The sequence below is a fragment of the Xyrauchen texanus genome, chromosome 26 (genome assembly GCF_025860055.1).
Source record: "Xyrauchen texanus isolate HMW12.3.18 chromosome 26, RBS_HiC_50CHRs, whole genome shotgun sequence".
Taxonomy (NCBI): Eukaryota; Metazoa; Chordata; class Actinopteri; order Cypriniformes; family Catostomidae; genus Xyrauchen; species Xyrauchen texanus.
In genome coordinates, this window is record NC_068301.1 from 23,205,899 (window position 1) to 23,229,618 (window position 23,720).

General features: G+C 37.0%; 1 protein-coding gene across 1 annotated transcript in view; it reads left to right on the forward strand.

Annotated features, from left to right (window-relative positions):
• Window positions 1-23,720, forward strand: part of LOC127619779 (protein tyrosine phosphatase type IVA 2-like) — a 62,837-nt gene that overhangs the window by 37,586 nt on the left and 1,531 nt on the right. The window contains exons 2-6 of the mRNA XM_052092761.1: window positions 9,716-10,009; window positions 10,313-10,421; window positions 10,523-10,615; window positions 19,961-20,091; window positions 23,556-23,630. Of these exons, the coding sequence (XP_051948721.1) occupies window positions 10,005-10,009; window positions 10,313-10,421; window positions 10,523-10,615; window positions 19,961-20,091; window positions 23,556-23,630 (413 nt within the window). The 5' untranslated portion in view covers window positions 9,716-10,004. The remainder of the gene's footprint in view (window positions 1-9,715; window positions 10,010-10,312; window positions 10,422-10,522; window positions 10,616-19,960; window positions 20,092-23,555; window positions 23,631-23,720) is intronic.

Genomic DNA, 23,720 nt, shown 5'->3' on the forward strand with positions numbered 1-23,720 from the left:
AAAAAAATGTTGTGTATAATTGTATTAATTTTATACTTTTTCATTAATTTCATGAATTTAATTAATCTGAATTGGAAAAACTACAAACCAATAAAATAAATCACACTTTTATTGAAAGTAGCACACCAAAATTGGACAAAAAATATATTAAAACTATATTAAATATTCTTTCAGTTCTGTAAAAATCTAATTTTACAGATTTTATTAACAATTATCCAAATAATGTAAAGTTTTAGAAAACTATTATATGCAAAACAAGAGTCAAGAAATGAACTTGGCTAACATCTTTCATAAAGTTTAAATATGCAACAGTAATTTTAATTAAAACAACAGGCAGAACACAGAATGGCAGAGGGCCTCTATTCCACTGATCTATATATATCTATAATATATAATTATATAGAGAGAGAGATAGATATAGATATAGATATAGATCAGTGCTCTATTCTGTTTATGTAAACGTATGTACACTTTAAGTTAAAATGATTGTGCAAAACAACAGTGCAAAACAGCAGTAATTGAACTAAATCCAACCTCAACTGTAAACGACAGATGTATCCTCAAGTGAAGAACAAGTGTAATGTAATTGCTATACACATCAGATTGGACCGCTTTCTATTTAAGTACAAGTGACAGGTTTCTCTTCAAGAACAAAAGTTGCTAAACGTTCTGACAGTCTCTCCTGTCAGAAAGCTCATCAAGAACATGAGATGCTGCACTGAACAGTTTCTCACTCTCTGTGCTGGTGCTTGGGCAGATAAATACCTGTGCGCAATCCGCGCAAGCAATGGAAAGCCGTCTTTTTTTTTATGCAACCGTAGTCAAGGGGATTGTCGTTTCTGGCGTTGTTCAGCTATACGTCTCAAGTTGTGTTGTAGCTGCGCTAGTTGTGACATTTTCCTGTAGAATCTCTTGCTGTATTCTGTATATATATATCTTGAAAGTTCTGCTGAATAAACACTGCAGATCGCAAATTTGATGTCCTTATCAGAAACTTTGAAGAATTTCCACACCGCTGACATGATCGGCCTTTGTTTGGTAGCGCTGTGATAAGGGCTAGATCGATCCAGATTGAAATCTGAGCACTGAGGGGCGGGGCGAGGAGGTATATATTTTCGGCTCATATTTTCAGCCTTTTTTCTCTTTCGGCCGAAAGCCGAAAATTTTCGGCGGCCGAAATTTCGGTGCATCCCTACAAACTATTTAAATGTGGCGGAGTCCTCTTCTATCCTAATTTCACCCTCAAATTCCATCATGCTGATATTGTGAGACAGTTTTTCACCTCGATGAGAACTATCGTCACGTTGTAATATCGTGAGATCTCGTGGCACGGGATCTCGTCACACCCCTAGTCGGTACCGATACCAGTTCAATTTCACAGTTTTCGATACCAATTTCGATACCACAGCAAAAATATGCTAATATGATAATCTGCTATTTAACACAAGTTTAGTTATTTTTAATTATTTTAATAATTATAGTTTAATAATTATTATTATTTTCCAGAACTTTCCAGAACATTTTAGTTTAATTTCATCATCAAAATCGTGTGTAATCCATACATTCTTAAAACTTAACAAGTGAACATAAAACTTTTTAACATGTCATAGATTTTTTTTTTTTTTTTTGCTAAACTTGTATTCAACAGATGTCTTGCTTGTGATACTTCAATTATTATTATAGAAAATATAAAATTTTATTATAAAGTTGTAATATATTTTTATTCAATTTCAAGTATCTAGATTTTATTTTGAATCGTGCTTTTATTATGACGTGTTTTTGCCATATGCTTCACTTTTCTGGATAAACACGGAGCAGTGTGATCATTGAAGACTTGAGTCAAGTCTGAAATCTTATCTCTTTAAACTGGCCTTTAAGTCTAACGAATGTAATGTAGGACACGGTTTTGGAGTGTTTGTATTTTAGATTACTGGTGTTTGTGTACGTGGTCATTTTTAAATCTTATGTTTTAAATTAGAGGTCGACCGATTAATCGGCCGATTTTTTTTTTGCATTTTTTAACGTAATCGGCATTGGCCAATATCCAAGTATATCAAGCCGATTATTAGGCAGGCGCATCTGTGGGCAGCCTAGTGTTGTTGTGGAACACATGTTCGATGCACGCTGCCCCTAGAGTCATTTTCCAGCAGAGTGAGCAGACCTCATCCAGTGCCTAAGGAAGGAGCTTAGTTCCTTGGAGAAAACAGTAAGGATTCAATTTGTATAACTTCTTTATATTTAATTAAAAACTTTTGATATGTTACTGCCAACTTCAAGAAAAAACGCGATAGGCGACATGACGTTCGGCTACTTTGGATAGTGATAGCGTAGTTGAAGTTGCATTATCACAGTAGAAGGGTTGCTATCATGTCACAATAAGTAAGCAAGAATTTTGCAATTACAGACAGTGAATCTGAGACTTTTATTTGTTCTGTTTGTGTGTCTTATATTTGAGAGGGTTGTCACGCAATGCAGAGAAATAAGTAATAAAAAATGTCACCAACGCACTATAGGCTATTGAAGGACTGGCTCGGACGTTATCGGTTCTGCTGTCGGTACTGGAGAAATTAAGAAAATACATTTATTATTGCTATAAAGAGAAAGTTATTTTATCTCGCCAGCCATTTCTATGTATAATAATATGAAACCATTTGTCTGTGATGCAATTTAGCTATTCGCAGTCAGAGAGGGAGAGAGAGAGAGATCTCTCACGCGGTGCTGCAGCGAGCACAACAAGAGCCCCGCTTAATGAGTGACAGAACTAAACATTCAAACGTAGCCTGGTTTAGATCTGTGATAATTAGTCTGATTTTATTTTAGATTTCGCCTTGCAAAGATTATAAAAAGAATATTTATACATAAGCCGCATTCTGTCTAGCACAACTTCCTTCCCTTCACAGCGGGTGTACTGACATTTTCCCTAAAACTCAAACTTAACGTCAGAATCAGCACGATCGGTGATTGTTGTAAAATGCTACTGTTGCTGAATTACGGGACACATTTAATAATCAAAAGAGGGCAAGAGATACTGTTCCCAAGGCGGCGCGCGCTCCGATACAGACTGCAACGAGACAAGCAAAGTATAGGCTACTTTGGGTTTCATGTGCGCGTCTAAACGATCAAATATACACAAAATATGTCAAAACGACCGGCTTGGAGATTCACTTAAACACAGTTTATGTCTTAAATGGACGTAGTTATGGAAATAGTTGGGAGAAAATATGCTGCATCAGGAGCCTATTAGACTCGGTCTTAAAGGGGAAGCTGTCTAATAAACATGCTGATGATTGAGCCATTACTGCGAATCAAACAACAAAAGGCAAAGAGAAAATCACTTACAGCTCTTGAATGAATAACTTCTGCACTAATAAGCATTAATCTATCTATGATAAACTATGCAGTGTTATTTTACAATTGATTACTTTTTTAGATTTCTTTTTAGACCACACCTGAACAGTAATGTTAGTAGACCTTCCTGAAATTAAATCACTATGCCTATATAACGTTTGTCTTTGTGTAACATATATATATATATATATATATATATATATATATATATATATATATATATATATATATATATATATCTATATCAAAAGAACTGTTAAGAATACCGTTAAAGTACCGGATCGATAAGCAGTATCGGTTAGAGTAGTAATACCATTAAAACCTTAACGATACCCATCCCTAGTTATGCCTGTGCTTCTCTTGGATGCTCTGAATATTGGATTACGTGTCTGGATTGCCCCTTAATTAAAGCTGCATTTGGATCTCAACCTTCATGTCTCGGAGCAGTTCGTAACACCTGCTTTGTTTATTTAATATATTTGTTATACATTATTTATACAATATGTTTTTACATTATACATTTTTAATTTAAGTCTACAAGTGCAGATTGGTCAAGTGTTCAATAAATGTATTTGTTGAGAAATTTTGTCTATCTAAAGTGATTATTTGTGTTACATTTTATCTTTCAAATAAGAGGTTAAAAACAAGCACATATCGGCCAAAATAAATCGGCAGCAATAATCAGCCATCGGCCAACCCAGATTTCAAAAGATCGGCATCGGCCTGAAAAAAACAATATCGGTCGACCTCTATTTTAAATGTTATTACTGTGACGCACTTTGGTTAACTGTTGTTTTAAATGCGATTATAAATAAAGCTGAGCTGAGAACGCAGATGCTGTGACTTAAATTATATAAATATATATTTTACATGATTCACAATGGAGAAGTACTCTGCTTTATCATCTCATACAACGTGAATGATTCACAATGTTTGTGGCGTTTCTAGTGGATGAGAGGTTGGATTTATTTAACGTTCAAATCTCTTCCACAGTAAGATTGCAGCCTTTATCGGTTTAATAAATCATACTTTGGCATGTCACGATTTTAATTTGTGATTTTAATTTCATGATTTGGTGCTCGGGACTACAGAAACACTGGTAACATTACATCTTTTTTTATTTTAGTATCAACTTGGTACCAAAGTACCGGTACTTTTGACAACACTACTGTGTATCATGTCGTGGCCAGTGGGAGACTACTCTTATAATCCTAAACACATTTACTGATTTAAAAAAAAATATATATATATATATGGCTGACCAGCATCATGATGTAGAGCCACCATCGTGATGCCACGCCCCCTTTTGCGAGTCTTGCTAGTGTTACTCACTAATCCTAGTCTCTTCTATAGGTAACCTAAAAACTTTGCAGGGATTGCTCTGTAAATTAAATTGAGAATATAACTAATGCATATATGCTATTTTAAATACTGTAGTATATGCCAGAGAAGTGACGTGTTAGTCTGTGAAAATACTGTGTCAGGCAGGCTACACAAATATTGATCTTGACATTGTTAGCTTCTTGTCTTTTTTTTACATGTCTTACACTGTACATTTAGATTAAAATATGTTGTGTTGTGGGCTACAAGAAAATAGCCTTTATTAATTAATTATTAGTAGTTGTAGTGTCTCAGAAAATCTTGCTCATTGTCACATAGCTCTTGTATACACTGAAGCGGCAGTTTAAGATAAACCCAGACCAGCGAACGTCAAATAACTTTTGTCTGGTTAATACTTTTAAAGAAAATTTTCCTTGGCCATAAATCCATAATGTCAAATCAAATGAAAGAAACAAGGTGAATATGAATAACACACATTTATTAAAACATAGAAGAACAACAAATGAAACGGGTACAACACTCAGACCGAAACTCGGCATTAACATTTCACTTATAATTAGCAGCACAATTAACTTCAGCACAGGCTACAAAATAAATTATGTTATTGAAATATTGTAAAGTGATCATATGAACTACACAAATGAACGTTTAAAAAATAATATGCAAAATCGAATAGCTCCGCAACGGATGGCGAAAAATGCGTAAAGAAGTCTAATATCTTTCACCATAGACCATGTTTAAATTTCGATGTTTCTGGCCAGAAATACCAACATATTCACTTTATCTGGTTTTAATAAGCTGCGGATTGGAGTAACTACACTACCCGCTGTGCTGAAGACCCGCCCTGATGGAGTACTGAAAATTATTTGAAATTATATAATGCCCCGCCCCACCCCACCGACGATATCATCGTCCATCGCGATGTTTTACTGTCAACATCGTCAACTGCCAATTTAGGGGACATCGCCCAACCCTAATATATATTTATTAATGCAGTGCGTATTAATTATGTATCAATCGCATTTGACCACGGAATGTTTACCTCGTATTATGCTAATACACACAATTTTCCTGGCTTGTATAGCTAATGCGCATGCACATTAGTGAGTTGATCCTAAAAACTCCTGATTTCTTGCAATACAGGGACAGTAGAGGTGTACAAAAGCAACACGTTACTTTATATAAAAAGTAACTCCAATATTATGGTCTAAAATAAAAACAATATTGCTTAAATTCGTTACTTGGAAAAAAAAGTAATCTGATTAGGTAATGTGCTTTAATTGTAACATGTTATTCCAACATGGTAAATGAGGAAATGAAAATGTATTTGCGATATTCAAGTAGTGTTTTTTATATTCTACTAGCTGATGCAGAACAATTACTCAATTAGTCGATCACTAGTGTACATCCCTACTTATTATATGTGTGAGTTTTAAATTGATATTAACCCTTAAGCTTGGATGGGCCCCTGCCAGAAAATCAGCTGAAAGCTCTGCTAGTGAGGAGCCAGCTTCAGAGACAAACTTTAAATTTGCATGACACCGGACGTTTTGCTTTGTGCCACCTCAGGGCATAGAAGTCTTGATGTCCTAGGCTAACTGTAATCACCTGTCTGTTTCAAATTTCCTTTCTCAATTCGCTATGTGCACAGGTGACGCGACGAACGTTCGAAATCTGCGTGGTGGGCGGGGGGACTTCCGGTTTAGGTTACTACCGGTATTTCCGATGTAGATGTTGTGGAAGAGTGAGTGGCAAGCTATCAGTGAGTACCGTATGTAAAATGTTAACAGTAAATAAGAAACGTCTTACATATCAGTATCAAATTGGCAACTCTAAATTACATTGTAGTGTTCCTCGATGTGCCGTTTCATCGAGGTATAATTCTGAAGTTTTCATCGTTTTCCGCATCAGCCTGAGGTACGAGCTCAGTGGCTAGTCAAGATAAGACGCGAGAACTTCACTCCTACCGATAACACCCGGGTATGCAGTCGACATTTTAAGCTAGAAGATTTCATCATAACCACAGGACGTCGAAAACTTGTTCAAGGAGCTGTGCCATGTCTTTTGAGTGGAACAATTTTTGTTTACCAGCGCCAAGGACTGTATTTTTCTCTATGAGCTTCCATATACTGCTTATATATTTTGTAATTTACTATGCTGTTTGTTTTTTGTATCTTGTGATATACCTTTCAGAAAATTGTCTGAAATATTGACAATGTTTACATGTCATTTATTGTCTTTTACACTGCCAGGAGGAACACAAATACATGAGTTAATTCAGACATTTATTATACAAAGACACAAGCTGTCATACTACACTCAACAATAACATGGCTTCTATAATTGTAACATTGTGATGCAACGTTTGACATTTTGTATGAGTTATGAGTTTGTAGATAACTAGTCCACATAACTGCACATAATACAGTTCTCAACAGTACTTGAATGCTTCTTTGCACTTCTGGTTGGATGTCAACTGCATTTCATTGGCTCTGTACCTGTACTCTGCTAAATGACAGTAAAATTTAATGTAATCTAATAACTAATAACACTGAATTCATAATAACAAAAGGTACCTTGTATAGGTTTGTTGTTTATGTACATACATGTGCATTTCTTAAAGAGAACTATTTACATTGATTTTCACACAAACACATGTTTTGTACAGTCTGATACAGTAATGCAACATTATGATTAAGGCTCTGCCAGCCACACAGGAGCACTCAACCTCATAGAGCTGAACAGGAGTGGAGTCTTCTAGGACAGTCTTTTAAAAAACAAAAAAGTGTGTTATAATCAGCAGAGATCACAAACTGATCAGATATCTCAAAGTCAAAAGTGCATTTTGCATTATTTTTCAAGTTAGCTACTATGAGTTAGAGAATGAGGTTACTTTAGGGTTAGTAAGAAAGTAAGTAAGTTAAACACAACACAATATAAACAGCAAAGCAACTGTCTCAACAACCAGCTTCTGGGGTTTCATATAGGAATGGTAGGTCTACTAGAACACTAATAGGGCAGGCACGTGTCATCATAGTGTTACCTACTTCAAACGTTTGGCTAGCTAGATAGTTGTCTAAGATGTTCAACTTGTTTAGGTAATTATACATTTGTTTGCCAGTTTAACCCATCATTGCCAAATTGAAGCCCCAGAACAGAACTGGTTGGATCAGACAAACAACTGAACTGTCTTTCATCCTACTCTGATGGTGTGAGGTTTCTCATGTTTCCTCAAAGATCTATGACAGGTAGCACGGATGCTGACTCTCCCTGTCTGTCTTTACTTGATTTTGGGGATAACCAAATACTGTCAATACATGTAACTGAACAACACAAGTCATTAGTATATGGGTGATTCTTAGACTATGGGCACTTTTATGTACTTTGTAACCAAAAATGTCATTTTTTAAAAATATGACCAAAGTACAATTGATATGGATTGCAAGAGTAGATTTGTGTAATACTTTTTATATTATAATACATTACAATACTTTTTATATTTAGATTATAATATTATTTTTATTTCTAAATTATACTTTTATATTAATTGATTTCATTTAGATGAATGAAAATTCAATTTTGTTGCATCATTTATTGCTTATATTTTTGCCTTGCCATAAGTTGTGTCTTTACACACACTGTAACCGTTCATCTGTGAGACAAATCAGTTGTATACATCAAACTCAGCACTACACTAAAAACAGTTGTGGTTATGTTTAATGGCTTTGTGAATTGAGTTTACTGAGTGTGATGAGTTTAATTGTTTTTCTAATAAACATCTCCACTGTTTCTCTACATTCACGTTAATTCATTGTAATTTCCATCACCACCCACATTTTTTAAAAATATTTAAAAAGTTCTCATCACACATTAAAAATGTATCCACAATTTACTGAGATCATGCTCTACTTAATATAAAAATGCAAGTCATTTATTTTCTAATAAGCTCTTGCCCAAACCAGTATTACATTTCAGAGTGTGACAGGTGTACAGTTCACCGTTTGGTCCTTAGGGCAGTTCATTTATCTCATTGACAAATGTATAATTATTGTACATTGTGGAAAAACTGATAAAACTAGTTACAAAAATGATCCTAGACAATTCTTGACTGACATAAGTTATTCTGTTTTTAAATAACAGCATTGAGATGTGGTGGAAATGACATTTCACTGCTGTTATCTAAAAACAGAATAATTCATAACTTAGTTATGAGACTAACACAGTCTCATAACTTCTCTTGTAATCTAAGTTTGTCCTCTTACAGACCTTAAAACTAGACAAATAATTTAAACTTATGAGACGGTGTTACGTGACTTTTGAACAAGTTTTTTTATTCAACTTCACAAGCCTAAAAGTGCCCCTTGTTGAAGAATGCCCATACATTTATTCAATGTCAGATAGTAAAATGAACATATAATAAACCACATGTGACCAACAACTAAAATTAATCGTTTAATAAGTATTTTGTAAAGGTTACTTTCTAGCCTAACGTCACCTAGCATCATCGCTAACTTTAGGGCTACAGCTAGCTAAAGACATAGCATAACTTACCTTCATAATTGTCAATGAATGAAGAGACGTATATCTTGAAACCCTTTTCCCTCTTGCTCTTGGGAGCCGATGATGACGCTTGAATTATTCGGAGTACGTCATTTATCGTTATCCTTGGCAGATGTTGAAGGGATCTGGTGTAGAAAGCCATGTTTATCTGGTCCTAGTCTTACCTGACAGTTACCGGCGTCGTCGATGAACCTAACGTAGCGTTAGACCGGAAATACCATCGCCCACCAGTGACGTCTGACAATCATGGAACGTTCGTAAAATCAACTAGCCAATAGGATATGTCACAGTGACTGTGTCACATAGCAGCATGGATGAAACATCCATCAGAGCAGGGCCGTAGTATTCAGAGTGTGATGATCATAGGGATTCAGAGACTGAGAGGGTTACATTTAAATGTATTTGTCCTGTTCAGTTACAAGACAACTCATTCTGCTCTAACTGTATCTTATTTTTCTCTCTCCAGTGTTTCTGTGTTGATTCGGATCGCACATATATGGCGCTTGTGACTGTCTGTAGAGAGTTCTGCCAGGCTCAGCACCTCACCTTTGTGGACAAGTGAATTGTTAGCCACCTGCGGGACTACGCTACCAAGAAGCCCCCCTGACAGCCACCACACTGGGTCCAGTCTGTCTCTCCTATATACCCTTGTGGGATCACACGTAGTCCTCCGCCCCGGCATATTCAGGCACGCCCGCCTCATTTCCTCCCTACAGCTTTTTCTCCCAGTAGCCAATTAGAAACGCTTCTCCTGAATGGGGTAATATCAATTGTCTCAATTGGATGACTGTCAGATAGTCTCCCTTTTTTCTTTAGTTTTCCTTTTGAGTTTCTCGTCCTTTTTTTAATTTTTTTTATATCCATCCCCTGAACATTGTGGACTAGATCACCCCCCTTTTGGCTTTTGTTTGTACTTTTAGTCTGGTTTCCACCCACCATTGCACCATTTTTTTAATTTTTTGTTTTGTATTTATTTTTTCATATTGCTGACATCTGAGCCAAATAATTTTTAACGGGGGGAAAGAACAGGAATTTTAAGTACATCATTGTAATTGTTTTAAAGACGTCTTGCCAATATGAACCGCCCTGCCGCTGTTGAGATCTCCTATGACTGCATGAGGTTCCTCATCACACATAACCCCACCAACTCCACTCTCAACAAGTTCACTGAGGTAAGAGAACCATATACATCCTGCTTTTGTGAATGAGCTTGTCAGGAAAGTGGAAATCCAAATATGTCCTCTTACACATTTTACTCTCTTTTCCTCCTTAGGAGCTAAAGAAGTTTGAGGTGAACACACTGGTGAGAGTTTGTGAAGCCACCTATGACAAGGCGCCAGTGGAGAAGGAGGGTATTCAGGTCCTGGTGAGTGCTTTGTACTCTGTTACACATTCTTACAGCATACCTCTTGGTTTAATGAACTAGTATATTAGGGACTTTAAAGGGTTCATGAAATACTGGTGCTGTGATGGAAGCTAGGTGTTGCATATGCAGATGTGTTTGGTCCTTGTGATGTCACAAGTTCCACAAATTTCAAATGAGCCATTTTTGCAGCTTGGTTTAATAAATGCTCTTTTTCTATTAAGGAGGATGTTTTTATAGTACAGTTACCTACTAAATGTCAAAAGATCAAGGACATTTTTAGTCCTCATGTAATGACCCCTTTAAGCAACATCTATGGAGAGAGAGGACTTCTATGGCAACCGGAAGTAAATTGATGAACTGTCATAGCCAAGAAATGCAAAATCACTAAGCAACAGTATAGAGGATTGTTAATTATCATTATTGATTGAGTACATAAGCAACAAGTGTTCAAAACTATTTTCTTACCTTACCCGTATTAACTATGATAAGCCTATAAAAATGATTTGTATTTTGAGCTGTCTGGTTTGATTTGGCATGAAATCACTGGCTTATAACTATGGCTGGATATCATTCAAAGAATTTTTATACCGATACCTTGACTTCGATACTGGTTCCTAAACGATATGTTTTTCAATACCAATTTAATGAAATCCGTTTTAACAAGATTACAATCATTACCTCAAAAAAAAAAATATCAGTTTGTTTACTTTTTTTTTTAAAGACTCAAAGACTCATCTCCTGAGCCTTCTGGTCTCCTCATTTCAGGGTCGGCAATGGCTATAACATTAATGTGAAGAGTGAAAAAAAAAAAAAACAAGAAAGCTAAACTGTTAATTCAGCCAACCCTAAGGATAAGTATGTTTTTCCTTTATGCCAAAACACAGCCAATCATCAGCACTTTTAGATTTGGGCACATCTAGCATGCTACATGCTTATCACTGACGTTGGCGAGATTAACCCCTTAGGTATCGATTTGGTACTGAACGACAAGACATTTTTCGATACTCGATTGTTTAGAGGCAATTCGGTCAGTGTATAAAATGTATCAAACTCGATACCCAGCCCTACTTATGACGTGCATCATTACGTTATGTCTGTGAATGTAGGAAAGGTGATCCGGCTGTCTTGTTCCCATGTAAAAAGTAGATGGCAGTATATGCACTGTTTTAGTTTGTGAGTAGCTGTTAAAAAGAAGAAACTAGGAATGGGCATTTTGGTTATTTTGTCTACTCAAGTACTCTGACTAATTACTCGTCAAGTACTTGAGGGGCATTGACATTTACATAACTGTATATATGACAAGCATCTTTGGCTGCTGCATTGCGTCTTGTTGTTACAGTGTATTGTCTATTTATTATTATAGGCTGTTATAAAATAATCTGTTACAAAATGTTCAAAAGATTGCATAATCAAAATATATTGCATCATATATTGTCATGATGTGAAAAATCGCTGCCCAACTCGATGAAAGTATGTGCACAACGCACATCTGTCTTTTCTTCTTTCAGGTTATCGTAGTAATCTTCAGAAGCACGCACACGTTCTTTTTAGTGACTGTCTGAACCGTCTATTTTCAAAGCATGGTTGTATTAACAGGAGACTCCATAACCATTGTGTTTTTAATATGTATGTTAAGTTGAAGTTCAGTTTTGAAGACGCTGCATTTTGTTCCATTTAGCTGCGCTTTGTCAAGCTGTTTGAAACACTCATCTGCTGTATATGCGTTGTTTCAGTGCGTTGAGTCCACTGCCACATGCCAGGTGTGTGTCTCCACGTGTTCGCTCCTGTGAGGAAAGCCATGATTTTGTACTGGGCTGATGTATTGGTCGGCCGATATTAGCCTTTCACAGATATATGGTATCGGCGTACACTGCCGTTCAAAAGTATGGGGTCACTCACTCCATTCTTTACAATTATTCTAAAATAGAGGAAAAAAATTAAGTAATTAAAACTATGGAATAACAGAAATGAAACTATGGGAATTATGTTGTGAGTAAAGAAAAATCCAAAATAAATAAAAACGATTATATTTGATCATCTTCAATGTAGCCGCCCTTTGCCTAGAAATGTACTCTTGGCATTTTCTCCAACTACTTGAGGTATCACACTGGGATGATTTTTAAACAGTATTGAAGTAGTTCCCATCTATGCTTGGCACTTATTGGCTGCTTTTCTTTATTATTTGTTCAAAGTAATCCATTTCAAAAACTTATATATTTAGTTTTGTAATTAAACATTTGTTGGCACAATTATATTTTTGTCTACAAAACAAATGTAAAACATTTAAGCATACACCTTCAGATCAAAAGGTTTTTAAGATCATGTGAAACATTTCAGTCAAGTGACCCCAAACTTTTTAACGGCAGTTTATGTTTTTGTCTATGCGCATATGAAAATGTTATTTTTGTTGTTGTTTTTTTCTCAGAACATATAATGCAGAAAACAATGCTTGGGGTGATTTAGTTTGTCCAACAGAGCCCGCACAACTCCATTGTTTACAGAGCTGAGCTGACAGTGGTTCTGCAGACAGTGCAGAGTTACGTGGTGAGGTGTTAAGCGGTGTCTTCACTGTAAGTTGTAAACTAGTTTGTGAAATACATACTAGAAAGTTATTAAACGATGACCTCATAATTTTCCCTTTTCAATATAACTAATAATAATGTTAACCCTGTCCCTGACAACCGGGTCTCATGTTTATCACATCTGTTTTCTATGTTAGCCAGCTACAGTTTGTCAGTACCGTAGTAGTACCGTACTGTTGAAAGGTAAGCAGAGCATCTTTTTGCAGACAGCGGTGCGGTGGTGGATTGTGTTGATTTCACGCTACATTTTTACCTAGTTGGTGAGATGCAATGCTGGAAAGTAAATAAACAACATCCATCTTTTACTCTCTTTGACAATGAACTTATAGCTAACTACGTAGCTGCTTTTATACCTTGTCAGCTGAGTGGAAGCTAATGTGTTTATTCACCAAACTGTTTTATTCAGGGTTCACAGTTTGATACTTTATACTTTATTCTTTATTGTCATTGTAAACAAGATACAACGAAATTGCGGAGCTTCTGCATAAGGTGCATGGTACATAAAAATAAAATAAAAAAAATACATAGTACAAAGTGATGTATTAAAAAGTTTAAGCTAGGACAAAGAATAAGGAAAAAGAACATAGAAAGAGTTGTAAAGGTCCTTCAGGGAGGGAAGAGGGCAACCAATGATCTTCTGCGCGGTGTTAATAATCCACTGTATTCTCTTTCTCTCTGCCTCAGTACAGCTACAGTACCATACTGAAATAAAGTATGTCAGTAGGCTCTCCACTGCAGAGCGATAGAAGGTCTCCAGCAGCTTCTCCTTTAAGTTGTTCCTCTTTAACACTTTCGAAGTGAAGGCGCTGCTGTGCCTTCTTGATGATTGCTGTGGTGTTGGCTGACCATTTGAGGTCTGCTGAGATGGTTGTGCCAAGGAATTTGAATGTTTGAACCCTCTCTACGCGGTCTCCATTGATGTAGAGGGGAGCGGGGTCTGCCCTGTGACTTTTAAAGTCGAGGATGATTTCCTTTGTTTTGGTGGTATTTAGTGTCAGGTTATTGGCTAAACACCACTCTGACAATCTCAGGATCTCATTTCTGTAGGCAGCCTCATCCCCCTTTGAAATTAGTCCCACCACTGTAGTATCATCTGCAAATTTGATGATGTTGTTCTGGTGGTGTACTGGGATCCAATTACAGGTGAGTAAAGGGAAGCCCAGATCTGTGAGTTTGCAGAAGAGGATGTCCGGTATGACAGTATTAAATGCTGAGCTATAATCAATGAAAAGCATCCTCACATAGCTCTCCTGATGTTCCAAATGGCACAGCGCATTATGGAGAGCTATGGCTATTGCATCCTCAGTTGATCTTTTAGCTCTATAAGCAAACTGATGTTCATCAAAAATGAAGGGGAGGCAGGTTTTCAGATGTTGCAACACCAGCCTCTCAAGGCACTTTGTGATGATCGGTGTAAGGGCAATGGGGCGATAGTCATTGAGGTTATCTGTGGCTGATTTCTTTGGTATGGGGATAATTATGGAGGATTTCAAGCAGGATGGAATTAAAGCTTGTGTCAGAGAGAGGTTGAAGAGGTTTGTGAAGACTCCTGAGAGCTGGTTAGCACATCCCTTGAGCACCTTCCCTGGGATGCCATCAGGGCCAGAAGATACCCCCTTCAACTGAACAATTCCAGTCGTTGCATTTAAAAACTTTAATATTTAAAAGTCTGGTTTTCCGCAGTTGAAAGTTTCCCCTGAACATGTATAGGAGAATATGGTGTAATACCACCTGCTGTTGTTTATCTCTTGAACTCGGCTGGTGTAAATGCTTCTTGTTTTACAACCTGCCCCTAATTGACTTGCAGCATTAAAATATTCAGCATTTGACTGATACTAAACGGTACTACTGATGTTTATTTAGCTAATTATTTTATTTGAATTTATTCTTTATTTAAATGGTCAGCATCTGACTAATACTGAACATACAGTACTGATGTTTATCTATTGTATTTGTATTTATTTATTTTATCAGTGTTCATTTCTAGAATTTGTTGACAATGTATAATAATAATGTACAATATTCTTTAATAAAAATATTTAAGAAAGTAGCCTTCAGAGTACCTTTGAATAGTCAAATTGGTGAATTTCCCCCCTCTAAAATCAGTATCGTATCGGTCTCAATCTTTTATCGGTTGGACTCTACTCTCTTGATTATCGTAATGATAGCATTTCAACATCATGTATCATTTGGTATCTATGAAACATCTCTGTGATTTGTTCTGTGATGAGGGGTACATTGATTGTCAATGTAATCAATCTCAAAATTAAAAATAAGCTCCCTCTTTGACACGTTTGTGTTAAGTTGTCAGGTAATTGTCACTGAATTTCGAATTAAGTGAGAAGTCACAACATGCATGATCACGATCGATCATTGTTTTCATGATCGATCATTGCTGCCATGTCCGAGTACTTGAGTACTCATGCCTATCCCTAAAATAAACTACAGTTCAGTCAGTCACACTCACAAAGTTCAGGACAGCAATCTGGATGGATCTTTATCTGTTTGGCGAAGGAGTTTACCTGCTGTAATGCATATATAAGTTGTCTGGTAGGGTTGTTGAAGCTAATATTGCTTGTCATGCTTGTATGAATCGAACATTACTCGTGTGTTCACTGATCTTGATGTATCCATGTTGTCGGGGGAAGTTACTGTGATATGTTTACTAATATTTACAGTGAATCCTTGAAAGTATTCACAGCGCTTCACTTTTTCCACATTTTGTTATGTTACAGTCTTATTCCAAAATGGATTAAATTCATTATTTTCCTAAAAATTCTACAAACAATACCCCATAATGACAACGTGAAAGAAGTTTGTTTGAAATCTTTACAATTTAAAAAAAAAAAAAAAAAGGTGATTAAAAATTTGTGCTGGTTATTGGAACCCAGCCATGTAGGGTGACTCCTGCATGCCGGTCCCAAACCCAGGTAAATGGGGAGGGGTTTGAGAAAGTCCTGGTGACTTTCGAAATCATTACCATGAAAATTCATTGAAATTCTCTCACATGCTTCAAATATGGTACCCAATGGTGGGGCCCCAGGCCAGTAACTACCCAAAAACGCCTGGGGAAGAGCAAGGATCCCTTGCGAGTAATCCGGGAACTTATGAAGCAAATAGGGGAAATCCTTCGGGAAGCCCAGCTGCTGCTGCCTGCGATTGCACAAGATCGCAACGTGGAACATCTGCGGAATGAGTCATGGAACTCTGGACATCAAGTGAGAAGTGACCAGACTCAACATAGATTTGCTTGGAATCAGTGAATTACATTGGAAAGATAATGGCCACTTCCAATCGGAAGACTTTTCAGTGTATTGTTCTGGTCATCAAGAACTTTGAAGGAACAGAGTGGCCTTCATAGCACACAAGAACATCACCCGTGCAGTCGTGAGCTACACCACCATTAGCGACCACATAATGGTCATTCGTATCCCTTTTTACAAGTCTATGATCCAACGACAAATGCCCCAGAAGATGAAATTGAACGCTTTTATGCCATAATCGAGAAAGCACTGGAGCAGTTTCCTAAAAAGGATATCCTTTATATCATAGGCACCTTCAACGTGAAGGTCGGCAGTCAGGAATAGGCAAACATTGTAGGCTGGTTTGGACTGGGTAAAAGGAACAACGCTGGTGATCGTTTGGTCCAATTCTGTCATGAAAACCATCTCAGGGTCTCAAATACATGGTTTATGCGACCTTAACACTGTCTGTACACCTGGACAGCCCCCAATGGACAGCATCGCAATCAGATCGACTACATCTTTTGCAGTCAATGCTGGAAAAGTTCAGTCCTCTGCATCAAAACATTCCTTAGTGCTGACTGCCATTCTGAGCACGAGCTGCTTGTAGCCACCATCAAGGTGAAATTCTGCAACATCAAATAGAATGCTTCAAAGTAATTTGATGTCTCGGAGGTTCCTGTTTCATACACCATCAAAGTGAAGAACAGATTCAAACTATTTGACACTGCAGACAAACAGCCAGATGAATTGTGGCAGGAAATCCAAGCCACGATTATCGAAACAGCGCAGGAGCACATACCATTCAAGAAAAGGAGGAAGTGGCTGTCGGCAGAAACCATCAAAATAGCTAATCAAAGAAGAGCAGCCAAAGCTGCCGGGGGGGGCGAGGCTAGGAGGCTAAACGTGGAGTTTCAAATGGCAGAAAGTAAGGATAAAGAAGCATACTGGGATCAGAAATGCAAGCAAATGGAGGAGGGATGTCGAAAATGTCACACCAGAGATCTTTTTGCGCAGGTCAAGAATATTCAAACTCCCTTCACTGCCCGCAAAGGAGCAATCAAAGATAAGAACAGGAAGGTCCTGACTGACCAGCAAGGCATCAGAAGCAGATGACCAGTATACGGAAGAGCTGTATACAAAGCACCATGTTGTATATAAGCCACCCCACGACAACCCAGTAGAATTGGAGCCAGCCATCCTGGACGAGGAAGCTGTATGGGCACTGAAGCAGTACCAAACAGCACTTGGTATTGAGTGCATCCCATATTATTTTTCATCTTTTCCCTAAAGATTATCTGTTTTGAAACATGTTATTGTCCTGTATGTTCTAACATATACCCGTCTTTCCACTATATGTGCCTCCAATCTGTTTGATTTATAATTAAAATAAAGTTGTCCTCCGAAGAGGGTGGAAGGCGGGCCAGAAAAAGAAAAGAAAAATGCTGAGGCCTGTTCCACCAACAGTTATCACCGCGATCTTCCAGAAGATCTGGGAAACCAGTAGGTGGCCAAAGTATTGGAAGAGATCAGGATTCAGCCCACTGCCTAAGAAAGACTGTGCAAGGGACTGTTGCAACTACTGTACAATAGCCCTGATACCTCATGTGAGCAAAGTCCTTATGAAGATCGTGCAGCATCGTTTTCATACAATAATCAAATGCTAAACGTGGTACTGTCTCTTTAAAAAATATTGGCACTTCAGCGAGCATCAAAGAAGTGTTTCGGTTAAGCGCATATTAACGATAGCGGACTCATGGCTTTTTTGCCGCTTTCATGCCATTTGTGATTAGAATTAAATGTTCCTATTTTTGATCTCGATGCTGAACATCTTCACTAATTTACTAAATCTGGCACATGGAAAAACAATGCATACCCTGGCCTTTATACATGTAAAAAAATATATAATAATTCCACCTTCCTACTTTCAACTTTTTAATTTGACACTGCATCATCAAAAAGTACAATGCAAAAGTGATTGGTCTACATAATTTCAATCAATTTCAGTAATATTTTTTGTTTGTGCCGTTTTGTTTTTTAATTGAATATGCTGATCTTGTGTAAGACAGCACTTTAATGCAGAATGCTAGTCTTCCAATGCTGCTGTAACCTCAGTTAGTGACTGAAAGAAACAATGCTCCGTTTGCCCTTCTGACTATGTAGGTCATTATACCCAGAGCCCTACTGATGTCACCTATCACCAACAAAGGCTGCGGGTGTGTTTAGACATCTCATTCTTAGGGACCTTTGAACGAGACCTTATTGGAAAAGCTCAACTAGCCCTCACCGTTTATTTGCTATCTTTGATCACCTGTAGCCTATACTCTGTGTGCCGCGCAGAAGATATGTCGACAGCAACAAATGTTGTAAAAGCCATAATCTCTGACTCCATCTGCACTGTATTTATGCATAACAGATCTGGGGATTAAGACAAGCTAACCACTCTTTCTCTTGTGTAAAAGAGGAAATTTCAGCCCCTGACTTTGTTCCTTTTATATAATGCATTTTATAATTTCCATAACCTACAGAGGATTATTTGTACATTTATAAGGAAGGAAAGGTGTTAAAAAGAGGGTACAGTAGCCTTACTTCCTTAAAGAGATTGAAATTACAGTGCCAGTTGGGTGGTAAGAGTCAACATACTATGTGTGATATATAGCCATCGCTGTAACTCCGTACATAAGATTCATATCCTAGCGATTCATTGAAGTGCTCCTTGTACTCAAACTCAAAAACAATAAAAAAAAACATTTTTTGAAGTGGCACATTTAGGATTGAAAGAGGTTGCTTGAAACAGGCAAAGGCTGATTGAAGAAAGAACAAGGAACGAGATGGAGGTATTGCATGTGAGAGAGGTACAGAAAGCGAGAGAGAACCTGTTCAAGCTGGCTGTGAGCAGAAGCAGTCTACAGGTCAGCAGGAGTGCGGCTGAACAGACAGAGAGCTCCAGCTAGTCCGTTTTCATTATCAGGTTTTCTCACACACCCTTTTTCTTAAGTATTCCCTTACATAAATTTCTCACACTCAAATATATGGATTTTTAAAAAGGAAATGGAAAACAGACCTAGAAAACTGCTGATAATTCTGCGCTTATCTAAGTTTAGTGATGCAAATGGATTTGCCCGAAAACCACTGTACTCCTTAGAATGACATTAGCCTTCTTATGCTTCATTTTTGTGAACCTGATACCTCACTAACTCCTATCTTCCACCTCTCCTCCTCTGTCTCTTCTTATTAATCTGATCCTTTCTTAATATCCCAGGCCTGTCCTGTCCTCCATTGTCATAGCATATCTCCCATCTTCTGTTCATTCTCTCTCACTAGTTGTTGTATGAGAACTTTCTGATCTCCCATAATGCTTTTCTCCTCAAAAGGCTTAATGTGAAACATCTTGCAGATCATCAAATGTTCCCTCTAATGGGCTCCACTGCTTTAAAATGTACACAAGACATAAAAGAATTTCAACAAAATCTAAATGGCTTTTGTGGTGTTTGTGTTTTTCATTTTTTTCATGTCTTTAGGACTGGCCCTTTGATGATGGAGCTCCACCCCCCACCCAGATTGTAGATGATTGGTTCAACTTGCTGAAGACTAAGTTCCGAGAGGAGCCGGGATGCTGCATCGCGGTTCACTGTGTTGCGGGCTTGGGCCGGTCAGTTTTTATACAGCAATATATTTTAATGACTTATTCTGCCATCCTTGAGCTGTAATGACCATATGTCTTCTTTTTGTCATGACTGTATTCCAACAGAGAGAAATGTAGCATTTTTATTATTGAAAGATGGAGTTTCTTTTAAGGCAGGGGTCGGGAACCTTTTTTCACTGAGCAGATTTTTACATTTTTGGTTGATGCATTTTTTTCAAAAGAGCCATAGCAAAAACATGTAATTTACTATTTAAAAAAAAAAAAAAAAGGTTTTCAATCAAATTAAATGTTTATTATGCCTATAGACTCTTCAAAAACAAACGTAAATGTAAAGATAATTATAATCATCATCATAATAAATAAACTAAATAAATTCCCTTGTGTTCCCAAAATAATGCTGCCAAATGTGTGTTCTTATCAAATGTGTTTTGTATTGCGCTTCGGAAATACAGTTAATGCTGCCTAAAGAAAATAAAATATAACTACATTTTAGGTCCAAGGTGTCGTATTAAGTTATGATTTAATCACATTCGTCTTTGTTTCTTTAATACAAAGATGTATATTATTGAACCTTCAGAGTTGTCTTCACAATGTGTAAAAGCGAACTGCTCCGTGGAAATAAAGCAAACTAAACTTCACACCTCATGAGATGATCGGAGCTCATTTGATGCATTCTCATAGAAAACATTATTCTTGCAAACAGTTTTCAGATAAATGAAATTGAAAAGGGAGTGATAACTCTTTACATGCGAGACAGGGTCCCACGGGCCTCTGAACAAACAGCGAATCCGACACTTCATGTGTCACTCCGAGAGGTCTTACAGATCACCCACCTGTTGTGAGTAGATGAGCAAAATTATAAGCGCATGAAATACCTACATTTGTTTCTTCAAAATATAATCACACATGCTTGTTCCAATGTGTGTCTTTGTGTCTAATTTCTTGTTATATATGCCCGAGACATATTACAGTTCACCCTCCACAGTGGCTTGTACATCAGCAAAATTACCCGCCACTGTGCATGAAATATCTGCATTTGGTGGGTGGTAATTTCACACCATGTTCACCAGGAGTAGCTGTTCAACAAATTCAGGAGAAAGGAATTCAAAACGGTGTCATTGACTGCAAGCTTTGCAATTGCACCCACACTTTCTGCAGGAAACGATCATGTGTTGCTGAATGGTTAGACACGGCGAGCCACTTGATTTTTAACTAAGAGCCACATGTGGCTCGCGAGCCATCGGTTCCGACCCCTGCTTTAAGGGATAGTGCATCCAAAAAATTTGACTCGCCCTAATGTTCTTTCAAACCCATATGATTTTCTTCTGTGGAACACAAAAGGAGATTTAAGCAGAAAGTTTGCCTCAATCATCATTCACTTTCATTATATGGAAAAGAAACATGAAAAGACACTGAAGCTACCTTTCCACTGCATCCGAAAGACAACAGACCAGAAGTCATTAATTTCCAATGGGCTGCATGTAGTTCCGACCATATCTGGATTCTACGTTTTCGTATCCGATTTGAGCTTCGGCTGCGTTTTTAAATATTTCAACTTGCGCGACTAGACCATATGCTAACACCCGACCGGATGTGCTGTATTTATTCAGAACTATCAACACAAATTGGGAAATATCAAAGGTATTCTAAATGCCTGCTACTTCTGTATTTTGGATAATTATGAATACAAATAATTGTTTGCATTGTAAATATAGCACAACAGCCTTTATATTTAATCACATATATAATTACAGTAAATGTGTGATTTAGGGCTGCAACTAATGATTATTTTGATAATCGATTCATCTAACGATTATTCGCCGATTATTGCTATGATTAATCATTAGCTCTTAACTGATTATTCAGCTTGTGCCCTGACTTAAAGGTTGTATTAAACATGCTTACTAACAATAAAGAGGACTAAATCATCTTTTAAAAATATTTCTAAATGACATTCACTGAATTACAAGGAAAATATACTTTTTATTAAGTTTAGTTCAGTAAACTAATTCACTGCAAAAAATCCTATTGTTATCAAGTGTTTTTGTCTTGTTTTTTCACTTGGATATACTTGCGGAGGTCAACAATTCTTTTTTTCTGAGGCCTTGGCAGATTTCTTTTGATTTCCTGACCTCTTATCAGAAGCTAATTGTCTAAAGGCTTGACATCATTTTCAGAATTGTGTTCAAGCTGCTTAAAGGCACAGTTAACTTAATGTATGTAAAACTTCTGACCCACTGGAACTGTGATAGTCAATTAAAAGTGAAACAATCTGTCTGTAAACAATTGCTGGAAAAATGACTCATGTCATACACAAAGTAGATGTCCTAAAATATTTGCCAAAACTATAGTTTGCTAATATTAAATGTGTGGAGTGGTTAAATTATTTTTAATGACTTTTTAAATTCTGACTTCAATTGTACATGAATATTTTGCAATGTCCATTAAATTGATTTTATTCTGTACTTACAATCAACAACCTTACATCAATAGTTTTATTTCATTTTTAATTCTGTTGTCATTCATAAAACTTAAGGGGATTGTGGTTCATTTCCACAGTCTTGTAGCTTTGTCTTTTTGCATTTTCGGGTGCATTTTTGCTTCAAATTAAATTTTGTAATCTTGAGATTTACCTCGGAACTGGTTGATTTGGTTCATGACTTTGAACTCTTATGATGTTCTGAAATTCCAATGGAAAAGTGAATGGTGAAAATATCTCCAGAACAAAGACAGCTTAAAAAACAATGTGGATTGGCACTGTTATGCTCTACTAGCAATGTAACATTAGCAATGCTGATAAATACCACCTTGCCCTTTTACTTATAGAATGCTGACTGAAATGCATCAAGTAACAATCTTTGGCACATTCACACAGCATGCTTCATCCACTCTGTTCATACAAATGTTGATATAAGTGCATGTGCAACCTGTCTGTGTTCTCAAACTTGCACTTCAAGTGCTTGCTACTTTAACTCCTGCGTATTTAACTCTCAGCCTCTCTCTCACCTCTAAAACCACTGACACATACACTCAACAATAACCAGTCTCGCCTTGAAAATGCAAACATCTGTGACCTGCTGGTGTTCATTTGGTGTCACAATGTGGGGCAGTGCTCTGCAGTTGCATTCATTTGCCTGAACTCTGTTTACACCAGTTCCTTTGGGGACAAACTGCAGAACCATTTAAAACGAGCCTGTGGTCATGTTGCTCTCCAAGCGCAGAAGTGTTTTTATTGTTGTTTGTTTGGGGTTTTTTTTTTTTTTTGAGAACTTTACTCCAGACTGCCTTCTCAGCTTTTTTAACCTCTTTACATACACAACCAGTTTAGAATATATTGTTTTCTCCTAGAACACAGCAACAGTTGCTGTTTTATGAGGGCTTGCAGATGTTAAAATCAGTCTTTAAAAAATAAATCTGTGAAAGATTTAATATCATAAAGCTACTGAGTCAATAATCTCTTGTCTTCATAGGGCACCGGTGCTGGTGGCCTTAGCTTTAATTGAGTGTGGCATGAAGTATGAAGATGCGGTGCAGTTTATAAGACAGTAAGTAACTTGTTTGATTTTTTTTTCCTTGATATTTAATGATAGAATGCCATACTTTTATTTTACGAGACATTTACTGCACTCTAATGT